Genomic DNA, 18,324 nt, shown 5'->3' with positions numbered 1-18,324 from the left:
TTTGACCGCCCACCGATGCTCAGTCAGATCTTTCTTCAGTTGTCCGTGAGTTGCTCAATGCCAAATTTGTTGATGCATTTGAACAAACTCTTCAAATGTGGCTGGATTCTGGTCTGGAAGTTGATCACTCATGTTCTCAAATTCAAAACCTATAGTAGCATCATCACCCCCATCCTCCACGATCATGTTGTGCATGATCACACAACAAGTCATCACCTCCCACAAGGTCTCCGGATCCCATTGTTTAGCGGGTCTATGAACAACTGCAAAACATGCCTGCAAACTTCAAATACCCTCTCAACATCCTTTCTAGCTGCTTCTTGTCTTTGGGCAAAGTAAGACTTTTTCTGGCCAACTAGATTAGAGATGGTGTTCACAAAGGTGGCCCACGGAGGATAGATACCGTCAACCAGATAGTAGCACATGTTGTACTCGTGCCCATTGATAGTATAGTGGCAAGGATGAGTTTTTCCTTCAGTCAGCCTAGCAAACAATGGGGATCGCTGCAACACATTGATGTCATTGTGAAACTCAGCATGTCAAAGAAAGCGTGTCAAATCCAAAGATCATGTGATGCAACTGCTTCAAGAATGATGGTGGGCTTATTAACATGACCCTGATATAGCCCTTGTACAGCTTTTGGGCAGTTCTTTCATTTTCAATGCATGCGGTCAAGAGATCCGAGCAAACCTGGCCACCTTCTTACTTCTGAGATTGCCAAGAGTCTCTCAGTGTCTGTGATAGTTGGTTCTCCCAGGTATTGAGGTCCAAACACCTAGACCTCGGCAGTTGCAAACAAGACCATGGCATCTCTGCATGTGTTCTCAGACATCCGTAGGTACTCATCCCACGAATCAGCGGTCATGCCATATGCAAGCATCCGCAATGTGGCCGTGCACTTTTGGTAAGCAGAGAACCCAATCCTTCCCACGGTGTCAAAGGACTGGACATCATGGTAGGGACTATCAAACACATCTTTGTGCACCCTGAAGCGCCGGCAAAAATTGTCAGCGAAGAGGGCATCTGGGTAAAGTAGTCGTCCATCAACGTCAAATGGGTGCGCGCTCTGTTGCGGTTGACTGCACTCGATGACCCTTGATTGATCCCCTGAAATTGAGAACATGCTCTTCTACATGCTTTGTGTCTGCAAGGACCGCATGTATCATCGTCGTCTCATTTGTGCAGTCCTCCTCGTCGGATGACTCGGCATAGTGCTTGTATATGTACTCCACATCTGAACCCATTGCTTAAAAGAAGGGACAAAAAAATTACACAGGCATTTCACCGGAAAGTTGCCAGGCATGGTGAGTATGGTAGGAGCGGATGGTACCTGTGTGGCGGTAAGAGATGTGTGGAACGGCAACGGAGGAGAAGCAGCGTGGAGCCCGTGGTGTACCATTGGAGGTGATCGACTTGTTGAGTTTCGGCATGGGTGTGGCGGGGGCGGCCGGGGTGTTGGAGCAGCGGCGATAGCAAGAGAAAAATAGAAGGAGCGAAAATGAGAGGATGGAGGCGCGGGGTCCGAAGGTGTTTTGATGGATTTTGGGTAGGCCTGGGGTGTCGAAGTTCGACGTGGCTGTTGTCCGGACTCCCACAAAGCCCTCCTAGTTTGTCTTGAGTTCACGAGAAAAACTGCATTCGAACTGGTCGGCGGACTGATACAGACCCGTGTTAGATGGCTAAACACGTCCGGACCGTACGGTCCGGACGGTTGCGGGTCACTTTGGAGATGCCCTAAGGTACCATCATCAGTATTCAAAAAAAAAATCAAAGGAGGGCTACCCCTGCCTTCACCTGCCTTCAAAAGTGGTGAGAGGTGCCCCAAAATAAAATTCTCTTGGTAAAGCTAGAAAGCAACCTAGGAAAAGCGACGTTTGGAGTGCATATGGAGCCTCAGATCAGTTGCACATGGGGAACAAGTGTGAAGCAATAATACACGCGACATGCACACTGCCATTCCCTCAAGTCGACCCCTTGGTTGTCGCGTCCGATGCTATATATAACTCCACGGCCTTCCCGCCATTAGCAACCACAATGATCAACACCACATAAAGAAAAACTTCGTGCAACAGCTCATAATGGATCACCAGGGCTTGCGAGTCGGTGGCGCCGGCGACGTGCAAGAGTTCTGCTACGTCGGGAGCCAGCAGCCAGAGGTCGCCGGCGGGGCGTTCCTGATGGAGCTGCTGGAGGACACGCCAGCGCCAGCCGACCACGCGCCGGAGGCCGCAGACGACCGGCTGAGCCGCGTTATGCGATCCCTCGAGGCCGAGCTCGGCATCGGGTCCACGCCGGCGCCGGCTCTGGCGGAGGACGGCGAGAGCACGGCGGACGGGCCGATGAGCGACTACGACGATGGGGAGCTGGAGGAGATGCTGTCGGAGTTGCGCGGTAGCCTGGGGGCCGAGGCGCGGTCGTTGGCCGCCGTGCTGCCGTTCGAGTACTGGGAGGAGGTGCCGCCGGTGATGGGCAGCGTCATGGGCGGCTGGTACGTCGACGGCGAGGGCTTCGTGGCAGGGTACGAGTTCAGGGAACCATCCTACTACACCTATGGTGAGGTATCCGCCGTTGAGCAGGCGTACAGCCCCCTGTGCCTGTGGGAGTGAGCGTTGAAATATGCGCGTGAAAAAAAAAAAGAGGTTGTGAGCTTAAACTTATGAAAGACAAATTGAGCTGTGCATTTGTTCTTATATTTTTGGAAAAAGGACCCTCTTATCTTGTGACCGGGGGTGACATTTATAAATATTTTGATGGTATTTTTAGTTGTGTCAGGGTGACAGTTTCTTCAGAATTGGGCAGAAGTTTCAAAACTGTCGATCTGCCTAGAAAATATCGTGCAGTTCTGAAGAAACTGTCAGCTCCGATACAACTAAAACTGTGTGGAAAGCATTCACAAATGCCAACCCTTCGGGCGAACGTTCGTCGCTTAGCTTGTCCGTTTGGAAAACAAATACATGTAAAACATGTCAAAGATCAGAATTGTTGTAGGAAATATAGACTTATGCCTGTCAGATCCGCTGATATACAACAGCAGAAGAGGGCAAAACTAAGACTCGGCTGAGGGCTGCTAATTAAGAATGTTATGGAACTGCGATTTCATAGGCAACAGTTTGATTCCTGCATCTGGAAATTCTAGTGTTTCAAAGAATAAAATCTCATGTTTCACAGAATTGCAGTACATAGCGGAACAAGCGATATCCTAAAGTGTGTGACTCTCATGAAGTAAGAGGTAAATGGACGAACGGTCAGAGAGTAATGAGAACGAGTAATCGAATCCACTGGTAGAAGGGAAGGGGTAAGCAGGCCGACCTAGAACCAACTTGTACTCAAGTGTATGGTCAGTAATCAGTTCTAAGAAATATGCCTTCATATTTTAAGAATGTAAATAATGTGAGGCGAAGATTATTGCAGCTTAGATCACTGCATCTATTGCCACATCAGAGATTTTTCACCACCTGTGCTCTACTACTCTCGTGCCTACCCAAATAACAACGCTTGTAAGTTCAAACTGAGCACAACTCTGAACATTTCAGAGACTAGTGTAAGATTTACCAAACAGGCTTGCTGCCACTATAGCAGAGACAATCTGTGTTGGAACATATGGGTTGGCAACTGCCAGGTACAGCATGAATCAATAGGTTCAAGCTGTCACAAGAACGAACCTCAGTTTCATGTGAGAGAAGCAAGAAATTTATATACCTGCAACATCCAGAAGGAGAAGAGCAAGCATTGACATTACTTGCAACTAGAACCAAGAGAATGCCTAATTATACTCCGTTAGCTTCCAATATGCAAAATAAGGTATAAATCAACTACCGAGCACGCAAAGTTGGATGCAAATGTAAGAGACTATGTGAACTGTTCTACACATATAAGATTAACCTGGCACCACCCAGTATTTTACTCCATGCAGGAAATCAACCAAAAGGCCATCTAAATAAAGCAAGCACTAGTACTGGTCATTAGAACGCCCTTGGATGACAAAACATTTGATTTACAGCTGGAATTATGCCTTCTTCGCTACAGTCTACAATGCACGACGAGCTAGCCACAGTTGCCGCCAATCCCATGTCTCGCTGTTGACGTCAAACATCCAAGAGAGCTCTCCATCTTCACATTAGAACCTGCCATAAAGATCCCAGTTTTCAGTACACAGACATACAGACATATATACCTAACATGGTAATAAACAAGTAGAAAGCATGTCCAAACCATAATCAACAAGGATATTCACGATCTGAATGATCCTAGGCTAACTATCATACATGAAACTGGAGCCCCACAAGGCCACTTGATAAATCCTGCCTTCTTAGTTGTGCTTGTGTGTGTGTGTGTGTGTGTGTGTGTGTGTGTGTGTGTGTGTGTGTGTGTGTGTGTGTTATGTAACCTGAAATGTTACTCCGTATTATGTTTCTACAAATCAATAGAGCACAATCTGCTCAACCAAGCTAGAAAAAACCTGATGATTCCAAGTTGTGTGCAAGAATAATGGCAAGTACCGCCAAAGAAAATAAGGTGAGTTAAGTGGGTTATTTCATTATTGATCCTATTAGTTTCACTAACTATTCTAGTAGTTTGTTAATTAAGTGATGCCATGTTATCTACAAGAAAAAAAGCTTCACAACAGTAGCTTAGCATCCTACTGGCCCGAAGATAACCCAACCATACAGAAAGTTTGAATACATCAACTAAACAAGAATTGCCCAACCATATATAGAAAACAGGACAGTCTACTAACCACCATTTGGATTCCTAGATAATACAAAAAAACTAGTTTATCTCCTAACCACTGAATTTAATCACAGTACACGGACATAAGAAAGTAGGTAATCCATGTACCTCTAACTATCAGAGAACTCATTCTTCCCTAGCAAGGGCTGCAAGCTTTGCTTTTCTTTTTTCCTTGAGAAGATCAAGCTCCCGAGCCAGCCCTTCAGTTTTGCGCCACAAAAGGTTGATGCGATCTTCCCAATCATCAGGCTTTGACAACCACTCAAGCTTGAAATTTCCAATCATCTCATTTGCTGCAGCAATTTTCTGCTGCTCTTCCTCACACCGTTTCCTCTCCAACTCCCTGACGCTAAGGACAAGACCGCCGCCATTAGGAACATCACGATAACGGAACTCGTTAGAAGGGAACTTCTTCCTGTACTCATTGAAAGAAGCATGACTCTGTTTCAAAGCCCTCTTATACCCACTGACCAACTGACCCATCACATTCAGATCATGCTCAAAGCACCTAAGCTTTGATTGCAACTTATTCTCTTGCTCAAACCTGGCTGAGTTTAGTGAGTGGATAATTGCTTCCTTCTCCTGCAGCAAGTTAGCCATGAATTGCTTCTGTGACAGCGCCTCTTGAATCTCTCTCTCTTTCTGTTCATATAACATGCTGGCATTGACCAATAAGTTCTGTATGGGTTCTGAATAATTTGCATTGAAGAATGCTGATCCAGGTGGTACACTACTGCTGGAGTTCCGCATCCGCTTATGTTGATTGCCCTGCAGAAACTGCTGTTGTGTTTGCATCTGGTCATCGTACCCATCATCAATATCCTCAACGTGCCTCTTCCCATTATTATTGCCAAAGAAAAATGAATTGCCAGCCCCCAGGTCCACTCCATTCTTATGTGCATCAGCCCCCATAGCCAAGAAATTTCCAGAGGACAGGTCATGTGCATTCTCCGTGCCATTGTATGTCGTGGGATCTGAGTTCATAGCCTGGAGGAGGTTTGACTCCATCCCATGCAAGGAACCCATTTTGAATCCATCATCAAAGCTCACACCATCCCTCATCCCAACATTCCCTTTATTCAAATTCTCAAACTCCACCCCTGGAAAGTCACATTGCTGTAAACAATGCGTCGTCCCCTCGCCCCCCTTGTCATCCCCAATACCCCAGTTCATCTCCACTCCACCACTACACCCCTCAAATGCATCATGCTCTGACTCCTCCGCCTCCTCATTATCAGTATCCAGATTTTGGACAGATACATTATCTTCGACATCCATACTGTCATCGTCATCATTGGCAGAGCTCCACCCTGCCTCATCCTTCTCTTCTTCCTCTTCGGCCTCCTCATCCTCCTCTGGCACTACTAGCACTTTCTCCTGTGGCAACAGTTCCACCTCCGGCGATGGACATGCATCCTTCTCTGCTGCACCCACAATCGTGTCTTCACCTTCCTCCCATGCAAAGTCTGCCAAAACCTCACCATTCACAGTATTCATTTCATGTGTAGGACCTACAGCTTCCTCCAGCACCATGGCATCCCCTGCCTTTGATTGATCCAAGCTCATGCCCTTTACATCCTCATCCGCCACCTTCGATGTCTCCAATCTCTCCACATCCCCCAACTGCAATTCATCATCCTCATCAGCCACATTTGGTGGCTCCAGTCTATTGCTGCTTGCATTAGCATCCACACCCCCGAACAGCAATTTGCCGTCCTCATCCGCCACATTGGGTGTCTCCAGTTTGTTGCTGCTTGCATTAGCATCCACGTCCACCTTTACATCCTCATACACCAACTTTGATGTATCAGGTGACTTGTTCCTTGCATTAGCATCTGCATCCCCTGACTCCAATTCGACATCCAAGCTCATGACCTTTGCATCCTCATTAACCACCTTCAATGTATCCGTCGAATTATTGCTTGCATTAGGATCAATAGCCTGCGACTCCAATTGGACATCCAAGGCCTTTGCATCCTCATCCATAACCTTCGATGAATCCGGTGACTTGCTCCCTGCATTAGCATCTGCATCCCCTGACTCCATCTCAACATCCAATCCCTTTGCATCCTCATCCATCACCTTTGATGTATCCAGCGACTTGCTCCCTGCATTAGCATCCACATCGCCTGACTCCATCTCGACATCCAAGCCCTTAGCATCCTCATCCATCACCTTAGATGTATCCGGTGACTTGATCCCTGCATTAGCATCAGCATCCCCTGACTCCATCTCAACATCCAAGCCCATGCCCTTTGCATCCCCATCCGCCACCACTGATGTATCCAGTGACTTGCTCATTGCATTAGCATCCACATCCGCCAATTCATCCATGCTCTTGCTCCCTGCATCCCCAGAATCTGACTTCTTTAAGTCATTCTTCCTCAAATCCGAACCTTCTGTCTCTGGTTCCTCCAAGATGTTGCTCCTTGCATCCCCAGACTCATTCAAGTCACTGCTCCTCAAATCCACACCTGCTGTCTCTGATTCCTCCAAGATGTTGCTCCTCACATCCCCAGACTCCAACTCCTTCAAGTCATTACCACTAGCATCAGCATCTGCGGGCCCCGATTCATCCAAGCTCTTGCTGGTCAGACTCACACCCTCTAACTCAGATTCCTTCGGGCCCTTGCTGCTCGCATCCGCATCTGCATCTCTAGGCTCCAACTCCTGCAAGCCCTTGTTCCTGGCATCTGCGTCTCCATCCCGCTCGTCCTTAACTAAATCAGAAGGCACCTTCCGAACAAGCTTCCCTGCCTCCTCTTTCTGCGGCAGCTCAAACAGCAGCGGCTTCTGCACCCGGATGAGCTGCTGAAGATACGCCCCGTATTGGCACACCCCATCATCCCTCCCGGGCAGCTCGTGAATCTCCTTCTCGATGATACCCCAGATGATGCCCGCCCAGTTAACCTTATGCGGTGACCCATCCTTCACAGTCTGTTCCCCGCCGGCCACCTCCTGCGGCAGTGTGCAGTCCGTGAACCAGGGATGGATGCAGACGCGCATGAACTCCAGGGCGGCGGAGACCAAGGCCGCGGTTTTGAACCCTCGGGGCGGGGCGGGCGGCCCGACTGTCTTTTTCGGGAGGGAGAAGGCGTTGGCCAATTCCGTGCGGTTGAGACTGACGCGGGTGTCCCAGACGAAGCTGCGTTGATTAATCCGGTCGTAATAGGCGATGAGCTGCGCGACGAGGTCGGGGCGCGGGGGCTCAGATCCGGGGTCAAACCGCGCGAAGTCGAGGAGGCCGAGGGCGCGGAGGGCGGCCTCGTGGTTGGAGATGGAGGGCGGCGGGGGGTCCAGCGGGCGGAGGCGGAGGTCGACCGGGATGCGCGCGAGGCGCTCCTCCGCGGCGGCGCGGAGCTTGTCGGTGAAGGGCTTCTTGAGCTTGCCGGCTGTGGCGGATCTCCGGGGCGGCCCGTCCAGATCGGGCCCGGCGGCGGCGGCGGCGGCGGCGGGCGTGGCCGCCTCCGGGGCCTGGTGCGGGACCGGATCGGCGGAGACGGTCTTGGCAGCGGGGGCGGGGGTGGCCGCCTCCGGGGCCTGGGGCGGGACCGGATCGGCGGAGACGGGCTTGGCGGCGGGGGAGGCCGACTCCGGGGCCGGATCGACGGAGACGGGCTTGGCGGCGGCGGGGGAGGCTTCCGGCGGCGGCGGGGACGGGGTTGGATCGGCGGAATCGGCCATGGCCGTGGCGGAATTGACCCTTCCGGAGCGGCGCAGGGGTTTCTTCGCCGACGGTTGGGGTTTGCGTCTGGGAGGCATATCGACTTGCGGGGTGGGGGTGGGGGATGGGGAGAGAAGGGTTGGACGGGTCTTCTTCTTCCTGGAAAAAAAATGCCTCCCAGGTCTCCCCTCTCGCCGTCCTCCAGGTCTACATCGCCATATATATCGGATATCGGGCGCAGATATGACGTCAAAACCGCCAAACTGCCCAACGGAGCGCCACCAAATTCAAACAGATATACTAGTGGGTTTCTTTCTTTCTTTTTGGCCTGGAAAAAAAACATAATTTTTTGCCTAGAAAAAACATTGTGATTCTTTTTTTAATGGGAATTCGATATTTCGTGTTGTGTTTGAGGCGCTTAATATAATTCCACCCTTCTTTCTTTTTTGTGGGACACAATATATTTCGCACTTTGACTTGATATGCCTTTTATTTGTGCTTTCGCCGTTATAAATAAATATTTGTGGTATTTGTTTCGCCGTTATGAAGGTTTATTTTTGTCAGATCTCATCTATTGAGGTCGCATTTGGGTGTGTTCACAAAAAATATAGTACTAGCATTATATTTCTCCATTCTTTTTGTCGCCAAAATCGGACAAACATTATGTCAAAACTACATAATTGCCAAATCAAATAAATACTATATTCTTCCTCCATCCCTAATTACTTGTCTTAAATTTGTAATTTGAGACGGAGGTAATATATGGCAAGATATGAACTTTGACACTATTTATACCTGTTTCGAAATTCGGCTTGATATGCATTGGTAGACTCAACTTTACGGCTAGAAAAAATGTTTTGTTTTGATTTTAGGCAGGCATTTGTAAGGTTTTTGAACACTAGATAAGCATTCAAAACAAAACAAACAATGGCGGCGCGTTCAAAGATTTCCCTTTGACTTCTTGAACTTTGAGTTGGATAGAATAAGAAAGCAGGAGGGGGATAGAATAAGAAAGTGAATTGGAGAACTTCCAATGGAGAAAATTCAGGTAGTGCCACAGCAGCATCGAGGAACTGGCATCGCGTTGCTATAATAATAAAAGAAAACTGGCAACGTCACAAAGCTAGTTTTGCTGTTAAATTCAAGTTCTGATATCCGTTCAGTACAAAGTCCAAAAACAAAACCGAACAGCAACCATTCATGCAATAGTCAGATGCCAAAACGCTGATACAAATACACAACTGAAACCCGCATACCGCTCACCATCCGAACATAGGAAAAAGCTAGTACAATCCAAACTAATACTAGACGACCCTGAAGGCCCGGCCACCATCAAACATTCCAGAAATGCAACGCCATTTCACGTGTTAATAAAACATTCTGCTCCGCGGGCGCTTTTTTCTAGCTTTGGTACACAACATCGCCGGTGCTTGCTCACTCCAACAGCACAATAGTTCTACTCCGGGATCATCTGTTCAGTGTCGGCATCTTCACCCGTTTCAATCTGGGGTTGCTTAGGAGCACCAGAGCCAGGAGCCTGCTTCTTCTTGATTCCACTGACAATGTCGTCAATCCTTAGAAGCATGCAAGCTGACTCGATAGCTGTCTTGAAGGTCTGTGCCTTCACGCTGTAAGAATCCCAGATCTACAACACCAACAACAAAAATGTGGGGTGCTTAGACGTGCACGCACACAATACAAGTGAAGGGACAGCAGAATTCATGCAGAGTAAAAATACTACCTTCCGCTCTTTCATGTCAACAATATCACCAGTCCTTCCATCAACGCCTACCCAAGGATTTTCACCGTTCGCATGCTGAAGCAAAACAATGGAATTTAACCAACACTCACAAAAATACAAGTGTAATATTTTAAAACTGAAAACAAAGAATCATATAGATAAAGTATTAACTGGTTTTGGGGTGGGAAATGATGCTTAAGCTTTAATTACTGTAAGCACCAATCCGCAGTTAAAAGTTATGTGCTGCACTGTATGTAGGAATGCAGTTCGTTACATGTATTGTTGTAGATAATCCCACAGTCATCCATAATAGCTCAAAAAAAAATCTTGAAGTACTGTATCAAAGCTATTGCAGTGCCAAACTGCCAAACCAAGCCTTCTTACAACTGGCTCAGTTTATAAAAGGGTGGTTTATCCAAAAATCTAGAACATAAAGCTAAGCAATTTCCACAGCTCAAGTCCAAGGGTAAAGCTGTGACACTTCCAGCTAGGTAAGAAAAACATGTCAAAGATCTTAAGTCCCAAGGGTAAAGCTGTGACACTTCTAGCTATATAACAAAAACATGTCAAAAAGGATCTTTGTATATAAAATGCTGGACTCCCTTTCTTTGACAACTTTTTAACAAGGTCACTGGAGAGTTAAATATCTAGAAGAAAGAGTTATTACCTTTCCCTGGAGCTGTGTCATCGTCCTGATAACATTCAAACCACAATTTTGAAGCAAAGTTCTTGGGATTGCTTCGAATGCTAAAGCAGCAGCTTCATAAGGCCACTGGTAGAAACAAACAGAGAGTAATCAGATACTCAAATCATAAGATATCACAACAGAAAGCTATATGTTCAATGCCCCAAACACACAAAGAACACATTTTATTCAGTATGTTGTGGTAGTGTGGACTTGTGTGAATGCACTAATAGACCTCCGCCTAAATGACTTCATTACTCATAAATGCTAGCATTAATACTTCTGAGGCAATACCTTTTCTACACCTTCAACCGAAGAACTCTTTTGCTTTAGTGTTGCCGATACAGTCAATTCAGAAGCACCACCTCCAGGTAGAAGTTTTGGGTTTTTCAAAATGTTCCTTGCAACAGACATGGCATCCTGTGAATGCAGAAAAAAGGGTGAAAGGTTGAGAGCAGTTCTTACTATGAAATAAAATAATAAATAGGACAAAACGAGCAGAACAATACCTGAAGGTTCCTCTCCACCTCATTCAAGATGTCCTTGCTTGCTCCCCTCAATAGAACAGTGCATGCTTTAGGATCTTTGCATTCAATAATGAAGGAAAAGAATTCATCACCGATCTTCTTAACCTCAAAGAGACCAGCTCGTGTCCCCACATCTGATTCTTGAAGCTCCTCTGGCCTGTTCACTATAACTGCACCACAGGCTTTAGCAATCCTGTTGTTATCGGTCTTCCTAAGTCTACGGATTGCACTAACACCAGCCTTGCTCAAATAATGCATAGCCATGTCACTGAGTCCTTTCTCTGTGATAACCAGGTCAGGCTTGAATTTCAAAATTTGCACACAGAGGTTCTTTATGTATTCTTCCTCCATATCTAGCAGAACCTTCCTGTAATAGCATATTTACCAAATTATTAGACTCCTGACCGATAGCAACTCAATAGGATTAATGTAGTTCACAATACATATGGGCAGGAGAATTTGAATCTAGACATCACTTACCAATCTTCTTCACTCATCAACTCAGCATTTGTCTGATTTTCTCCCTTTTTGTACTCAACAGGACAATCCAAAAGGATGATGCGTGGATTTACTATCTTCCTTCTCATTTTTCCAGGAGCCACAACATCTTTATTGAACATGACCCCTTTAAGAACCATTGAATCCTCCAACTGGCCGCCAGGAATCTTCTCTACTTTGATATATTTCTTGATATCAACTTCACGCATTCCTTGACCAAGGTCTACACCTGCTGTTGTAGTAGCATCTATGGCAAGGTCCTAAGAACAGCATGAGAAGATATATCAAATAATCCATAAATTTATCCCATCAAGTGAATCTACATAGTAGCCAACTTGGCATACAAGAATGATACTTACAGCAATTAGGTCACCAAACTGGCCAGTGAATTTTGTACCAATGGAGCTCTTCACCAGCCCTAGCATCGCCTCACCTACATCATGGTACATCCCAACTGAATCAGATTACGAAATAGAACATGATAATCTATGTAAGAGAACAAAATTCCAGAAGAACAATGACAATGTTTGCAACATGCTGGATGCAGACTTACGGTCATTAACATCAACAGGCATTGCAATTTTGTCAAGGACAGCTATGGCATCCTCAAGAGCTCTGCTGTATGCTGAAACCAAGAAACAATAAAAGGTTAAGAACAGATACATAAATCACCAAAGGAAGAATAATATATATAATTATATAAGCTGAGCATCAAGTAACTACCTCGGCAGATGACAGTGGGATGGTAGTTCTTTTCAATAAATGTTTCTGCAACATGGAGCATCTCACCAGCTAAAAAAACGAAAAGTTAGTACAAAAGAATAAAGTCCCAAACTAAATAAGCTTCCTGGCTACTGAAAACTGATTTTTAGTCATTCTTGATAGCTTAAAATTTGAAGTGCGGCAATTTAGTACACTTAGCTACAAAGAAATAATGACAGACCAGAAACAGAATTTGACGATTAAAGTGCAACTATATTAGTCTACTTAGTAGCCATATGATTAGTTTGACCAGAAACAGAATTCATGGTTATAGCAAAGTTTATTGACCTCGGATGGCATGCTTACGAAAATAATAAAACTTAGACAAGTAAATAATGATCTTGATATTCATCAATAGCAAAGTAATTACCAGAAACGAATGCATCACAGAAAACATCATACCTAGAACAATGACGGACGTTGTCCCATCTCCCACTTCTTCATCCTGTGTGCGGCTTAGCTCAATCATAGACTGCACAGATTGAAAAGGGAGAGTTAGATTGAACATAGTTTCATCCAATTCATGACAAATATTACAGATTGACAGCCAATTCTAACCACATAAGACGTAAACAAGAGAGAGAAAACAAACATTCCACACACCTTAGCAGCAGGATGTGCAATGTCTAGTTCCCGCAGTATAGCATTGCCATCGTTAGTAACAACAATACCTGCAAAATAAGAATAACTCAGATACAGTAACCTTGTAAAAACAAATTATGTAATGCAAACATAAATGTAAAATTAACTCCAGAGTGGTGTAAACAGACTATGAATTATCTCCAATAAATGCAAGCAATTACCCATGGTAATTTCAGATGTGAAGTTATAAGCAAACGAAAGTACAAGACACAAGCATTTTGACACAAATAAGCCAAGAGCCCACACAAAAAGCCTAGTGGAGGGCAAAAGCTTGATCTGGTTATCAATTAAGCAAAACCAGTTCATAAGGGATCTACCCTCGACACATTTGTCTATGGGCATTTGTAAAGCACCCCCTCCGCCGATACTCTGCGACACATCACCCCATATTACACTAACTGGCGTGGTTCCATAAACTATATAGAGCACTGTACTGTCCCAAATGCATCAATGATAGTTGTGCAATTAAGGGAGGTAAAAACACAATGAGTTAAAGCTGTTGATACATTTAATCTCCAAAGAAAATTAAGATAGTCAGACTTTTGAAAACAATAAACAGTGTAGCCTGCTAAACAAGTGGAATCATGCAAACATTATCCAACATGAAACAGAATGAACTAAGTTCTTTAACAGATATGCTTGCTATCGTTGTGTACTCTGATAACAAGTACTCCCTCCGTTCCAAAATAGATGACCCAACTTTGTACTAAAGTTAGCACAAAGTTGGGTCATCTATTTTGGAACGGAGGGAGTACTATGTATGGACGACAGAGTGTAACATCGGCTGGAGTATAACAGTGCAGAGAATATGTTAAGAGTATGTGCAAGTACCTCCACTGGCATCCAGAAGCATCTTCAACATGGACCTGGGACCGAGCGTAGTGCGAATGATGTCTGACACAGCCTGCACATAAAAGCATTAGATTTACCAACACTAGGAGGAGATACAGGTAAATGAATCAACTAGTCCTCACAAGACACAAATTTTAAACTTCTTGATTGTCGGGCTAAAACAGTGGCAAACCAAAACCGACCTGACAAACAGCCAGATAGTCAATTGAAGGTTCCCACATTCACACCCTCAGATTAAGCTAATAAGACACCTGACCTATGTGACGCCCAGGGCAAGGAGATAACAGATTGCTCTGACATCTTGGCTAGGATCACTTGCGCAGATCTATACGGTGGCATTAACAGTGAAACGTGCATCCTACGGTGAACTGGTTGGCTACGATCTAGCGAGTACTGCCTGAGAGGCATCAACGACAACACCAGCACCCAACTGACGCAGTGAAACAGAGCTCAAGACTCAAGAGCACAAACCTTCGCGGCCTGGATGTTGCCATGCTGAACCTTCGCGCCCGACTCCCTCTTCAACGAGTCCTCTGCCCAAATCGAAATAAAAACGCACAACATTAGAAGAAAAAAACGCGAATAAACAGAAATGATATAGATCAGATCAGAGCAAAGAAACAATATAACTGAACAAGCAAAACCAAATCGTGGATTCATGCGTGAACAAGTAAACTCCGACATCAGGAGTTCAAGCCACTGCCTATCTGAAAACCTAGGAGCGAGAAGACACGGAGAATACAGGGAAAGGGGAGGCGCGGAAACCCTAGGGGGCGGGGAGGAGTGGGGTCGGGGAGGCGAGGGGCGAAGGGCGCTTACTGAGCACGAGGACGGGGGCGTGCAATGCCATGGCGATCTGGCGAGAGGCGAGACGACGGGGAGGCGGCGCCGAGGGAGGGAGAAGAGAATGGGGAGGCGGATGCTTGCTGCGCCGCGCGATCTTTCGAGCTCGAGGGTTTGTTCGGTTTGGGCTTTCAAGTGAAACCCTCGTCGCGACCAGAGTGCGCCTGAGCGTGCGTGACCTAGGGGAACTGCCGGTGGGCCCGCTGAGTGGGCTACCGACGTGCCGTGTTTTCTCGAAGGCCGAGGGATTTTCTTTTTCATTTCAAATTCTTTTTTGTTTGATCTTATACTAGGTATTTGCCCGTGCATATGGGTGGTCTACACTTTTTTTTTCATAGTAATATCTGTCTCATTAATAAAATAAAAAGTCGGTTACAACCCACTTAAACATTGACATTACAGGACTGAAAAGATAGGATAATCCTATGCAAAGAACCAGCGCATGTCCCTCCACGCTAAGGAAAAGGAGACACTCTTCACCCGAGCTCGACGCGGCTCCATCGTTGATCAGCAGCTTTATGGAACTCCAAAGTAGTTTGCCTGAAGCAAAACCATTGCGGTTGAAAGAATCAGACCGCGAACACGCCATCGAACTCCGGAACTGACACCCCTGCACGACTACAACGTCGGAGGAGAAAATCAGAACTGTCAGCCTCCAATCACAAATCCAGCACAAGATGCACCATCTTCCAGCTGTCACTTGTGTAGACAACCATATGATTGTGTGAATAAATGTTTGCCAAACTATCCCCATGATTTTATTTTGTAATCACTTATTGACTTGCCAAAGAAAATAAAAGATAAGACAATTAAGGCGCTTTTCAAGGAATAATCGTCAGGGGGAAATATGGAATGTTGGACGAACCACTCCGCCTAGCAGGAAAAGGAACTCTATTTATTTTCTAATTTAAATAAATAAATAAGACAGTGCATGTATGTTGCAACGAGATATAAATATTCTAGTACATTAGCTTGTGATTACCTGTCCGTATTAATGCGATTGTGCAAATAAATGTTTATCAAATCCTGCCTATGATTTAGTTATGTTTTGATGAGAAGTTTGGTAAGTACATTAACGTGGAGTTGGTTCCAAAAACCTAATCTGTGTAGGCATTTTACGGCTAGTGGCTTTGTCGCTGCACTAAAACTAGATAAGTTTTACCGGTACATATTTTAAGCGTTGGAAGACCAAAACCACCTTATAGCTCACGGCTATGAACGTGTTCTGGGTCGCCGGTGTCCCTTCCACGGGAACGATTGCTCCTGAACAGGAGAAGGCGTTCAAGGAAGCCACCGTCGTATTTCTCGGAGCGGTTTTGAGCGTGGTGGGAGATAAGTTGATTGACGCATATTTACATGTGCGAGTTGCCAAGGACTTGTGGGAGGCGCTCGAATCTAAATTCAGGGCCACCAATGTTGGGAGCGAGATGTATATTATAGAGCAGTTCCATGATTACAAGATGGTCAAAAATCATCCTGTGTTGGAACAGGCTCATGAGATAATATGCATCGCTAAGGAGCTTGAGCTTCTTAAGCGCGATTTACCGGGCAAATTTGTCACGGGATGTATAATCGCTAAGCTCCCTAATTCCTGGAGGAACTTTGCTACCACTCTGAAACATCGGAGGCATGAATTCTCAGTAGAGGATGTCATCGGCCATCTGAGTGTTGAGCAGAACTTCAGAGCAAAGGACTCGCATGGGAAAGTGGTCGAAGGTACTTCTGTCGCCAATATGGTACATTAGAGAAACTTCAACTCCCACAAGTCCAAGAGAAAGAACGGTGTCCACCAGAATACCGACTTTAATAAGAAAGGTAAGAAGATCTTCAAGAAGAACAAGAAGGGAGATGGATGCTTCACTTGTGGTTCGGGGGAACATTGGGCCAACAAGTGCCCAAACAAGTACAAGAAGTCAGGGCAGGACTCCAAGTCTGCCAACATGATTGTGGGCAACAATGAGAATGGTGCATCTGGGTACGGTAATTTATTTACTGTTTTTTCGGTGTTTCAATCCACCGATTGATGGGTGGACACAGGTGCAGGTGTTCATGTGTGTCCAGACATTTCATTATTTTCTTCTTACCAGGTCACAGGCCATGGTCCCGTATTGATGGACAATGGCATGAGTGCTTATGTTCATGGTGTTGGCACAGTCGATCTGAAGTTTACTTCAGGAAGGATCGTGCACCCGAAGAACGTGCAGCATGTCCCCGCCATCAAGAAGAATCTCGTTAGTGGCTCCCTTCTATGTAGAGAAGGGTTTAATAAGTTGGTCTTCGAGTCTAATAAATTAGTTGTTACGAAATATGGGCTCTTTGTTGGAAAAGGTTATGAGTGCGGATGGATGTTCCACCTTTCCCTCGCAGATTTTTGTAATAAAGTCGTGAACAATATTCATTTGGGTGTTAACGAATCTGAAGTTTGGCATTCACGTCTTTGTCACATTAGTTTTGGTGTTATGACGCGGCTAGCTAAGTTGAATTTTGAAGGAAATATGCCCTAGAGGCAATAATAAAGTTGCTATTTATATTTCCTTATATCATGATAAATGTTTATTATTCATGCTAGAATTGTATTAACCGGAAACTTAGTACATGTGTGAATACATAGACAAAACTGAGTATCCCTAGTATGCCTCTACTTGACTAGCTCGTTAATCAGAGATGGTTATGTTTCCTGACCATAGACATGTGTTGTCATTTGATGAACGGGATCGCATCATTAGAGAATGATGTGATGGACAAGACCCATCCGTTAGCTTAGCGTAATGATCATTAAGTTTTATTGCTATTGCTTTCTTCATGACTTATACATATTCCTCTGACTATGAGATTATGCAACTCCCAAATACCGGAGGAACACCTTGTGTGCTATCAAACGTCACAATGTAACCGGGTGATTATAAAGATGTTCTACAGGTGTCTCTGAAGGTGTTTGTTGGGTTAGCATGGATCGAGATTAGGATTTGTCACTCCGAGTATCGGAGAGGTATCTCTGGGCCCTCTCGGTAATGCACATCACTATAAGCCTTGCAAGCAATGTGACTAATGAGTTAGTTGCGGAATGATGCATTACGGAACGAGTAAAGAGACTTGCCGGTAACGAGATTGAACTAGGTATGATGATACCGACGATCGAATCTCGGGCAAGTAACATACCGATGACAAAGGGAATGACGTATGTTGTTATGAGGTTTGACCGATAAAGATCTTCGAAGAATATGTAGGAACTAATATGAGCATTCAGGTTCCGCTATTGGTTATTGACCGGAGATGTGTCTCGGTCATGTCTGCATAGTTCTCGAACCCGTAGGGTCCGCACGCTTAACGTTCGATGATGATTTGTATTATGAGTTATGTATTTTGGTGTCTGAAGTTT

At 45.4% G+C, this 18,324-nt stretch overlaps 3 protein-coding genes across 3 annotated transcripts; 1 reads left to right on the top strand and 2 right to left on the bottom strand.

Annotated features, from left to right (window-relative positions):
- Positions 1 to 1,946: 1,946 nt before the first annotated feature.
- On the top strand, positions 1,947 to 2,745 carry LOC109757601 (uncharacterized). The gene has a single exon (XM_020316426.4). It carries the CDS (start codon positions 2,079 to 2,081, stop codon positions 2,604 to 2,606), a length of 528 nt encoding a protein of 175 aa, XP_020172015.1. The 5' UTR covers positions 1,947 to 2,078; the 3' UTR covers positions 2,607 to 2,745.
- A 1,015-nt stretch (positions 2,746 to 3,760) lies between these two features.
- LOC109757595 (uncharacterized) lies at positions 3,761 to 8,583 on the bottom strand. Its single transcript, XM_020316420.4, has 2 exons — positions 4,840 to 8,583; positions 3,761 to 4,124 (listed from the first exon to the last, which is right to left on the bottom strand). Exon 1 carries the CDS (start codon positions 8,491 to 8,493, stop codon positions 4,858 to 4,860), a length of 3,636 nt encoding a protein of 1,211 aa, XP_020172009.3. The 5' UTR covers positions 8,494 to 8,583; the 3' UTR covers positions 3,761 to 4,124; positions 4,840 to 4,857.
- A 927-nt stretch (positions 8,584 to 9,510) lies between these two features.
- LOC109757589 (T-complex protein 1 subunit gamma) lies at positions 9,511 to 15,135 on the bottom strand. The gene is made up of 14 exons (XM_020316415.3): positions 14,922 to 15,135; positions 14,574 to 14,635; positions 14,082 to 14,154; positions 13,212 to 13,279; positions 13,011 to 13,080; positions 12,570 to 12,638; positions 12,400 to 12,471; positions 12,206 to 12,279; positions 11,829 to 12,106; positions 11,331 to 11,715; positions 11,116 to 11,241; positions 10,804 to 10,908; positions 10,137 to 10,211; positions 9,511 to 10,040 (listed from the first exon to the last, which is right to left on the bottom strand). Exons 1-14 carry the CDS (start codon positions 14,950 to 14,952, stop codon positions 9,852 to 9,854), a joined length of 1,677 nt encoding a protein of 558 aa, XP_020172004.1. The 5' UTR covers positions 14,953 to 15,135; the 3' UTR covers positions 9,511 to 9,851.
- Positions 15,136 to 18,324: the final 3,189 nt, after the last annotated feature.

Source organism: Aegilops tauschii, chromosome 7 (assembly GCF_002575655.3).
Source record: "Aegilops tauschii subsp. strangulata cultivar AL8/78 chromosome 7, Aet v6.0, whole genome shotgun sequence".
NCBI lineage: Eukaryota > Viridiplantae > Streptophyta > Magnoliopsida > Poales > Poaceae > Aegilops > Aegilops tauschii.
This window is presented reverse-complemented; position numbering and strand designations above follow the sequence as displayed.

Excerpts from the sequence above, each read along its gene's own strand:
- LOC109757601 (XM_020316426.4), top strand. The coding sequence starts at position 2,079 with ATGGATCACCAGGGCTTGCGAGTCGGTGGCGCCGGCGACGTGCAAGAG.
- LOC109757595 (XM_020316420.4), bottom strand. The coding sequence starts at position 8,493 with ATGCCTCCCAGACGCAAACCCCAACCGTCGGCGAAGAAACCCCTGCGC.
- LOC109757589 (XM_020316415.3), bottom strand. The coding sequence starts at position 14,952 with ATGGCATTGCACGCCCCCGTCCTCGTGCTCA. Across the intron at positions 13,280-14,081 it reads GCTTCTGGATGCCAGTGGAG|GTATTGTTGTTACTAACGAT; the intron begins GTACTTGCACAT and ends CTTATTTTGCAG. Across the intron at positions 11,242-11,330 it reads AGGTGGAGAGGAACCTTCAG|GATGCCATGTCTGTTGCAAG; the intron begins GTATTGTTCTGC and ends CTGCATTCACAG.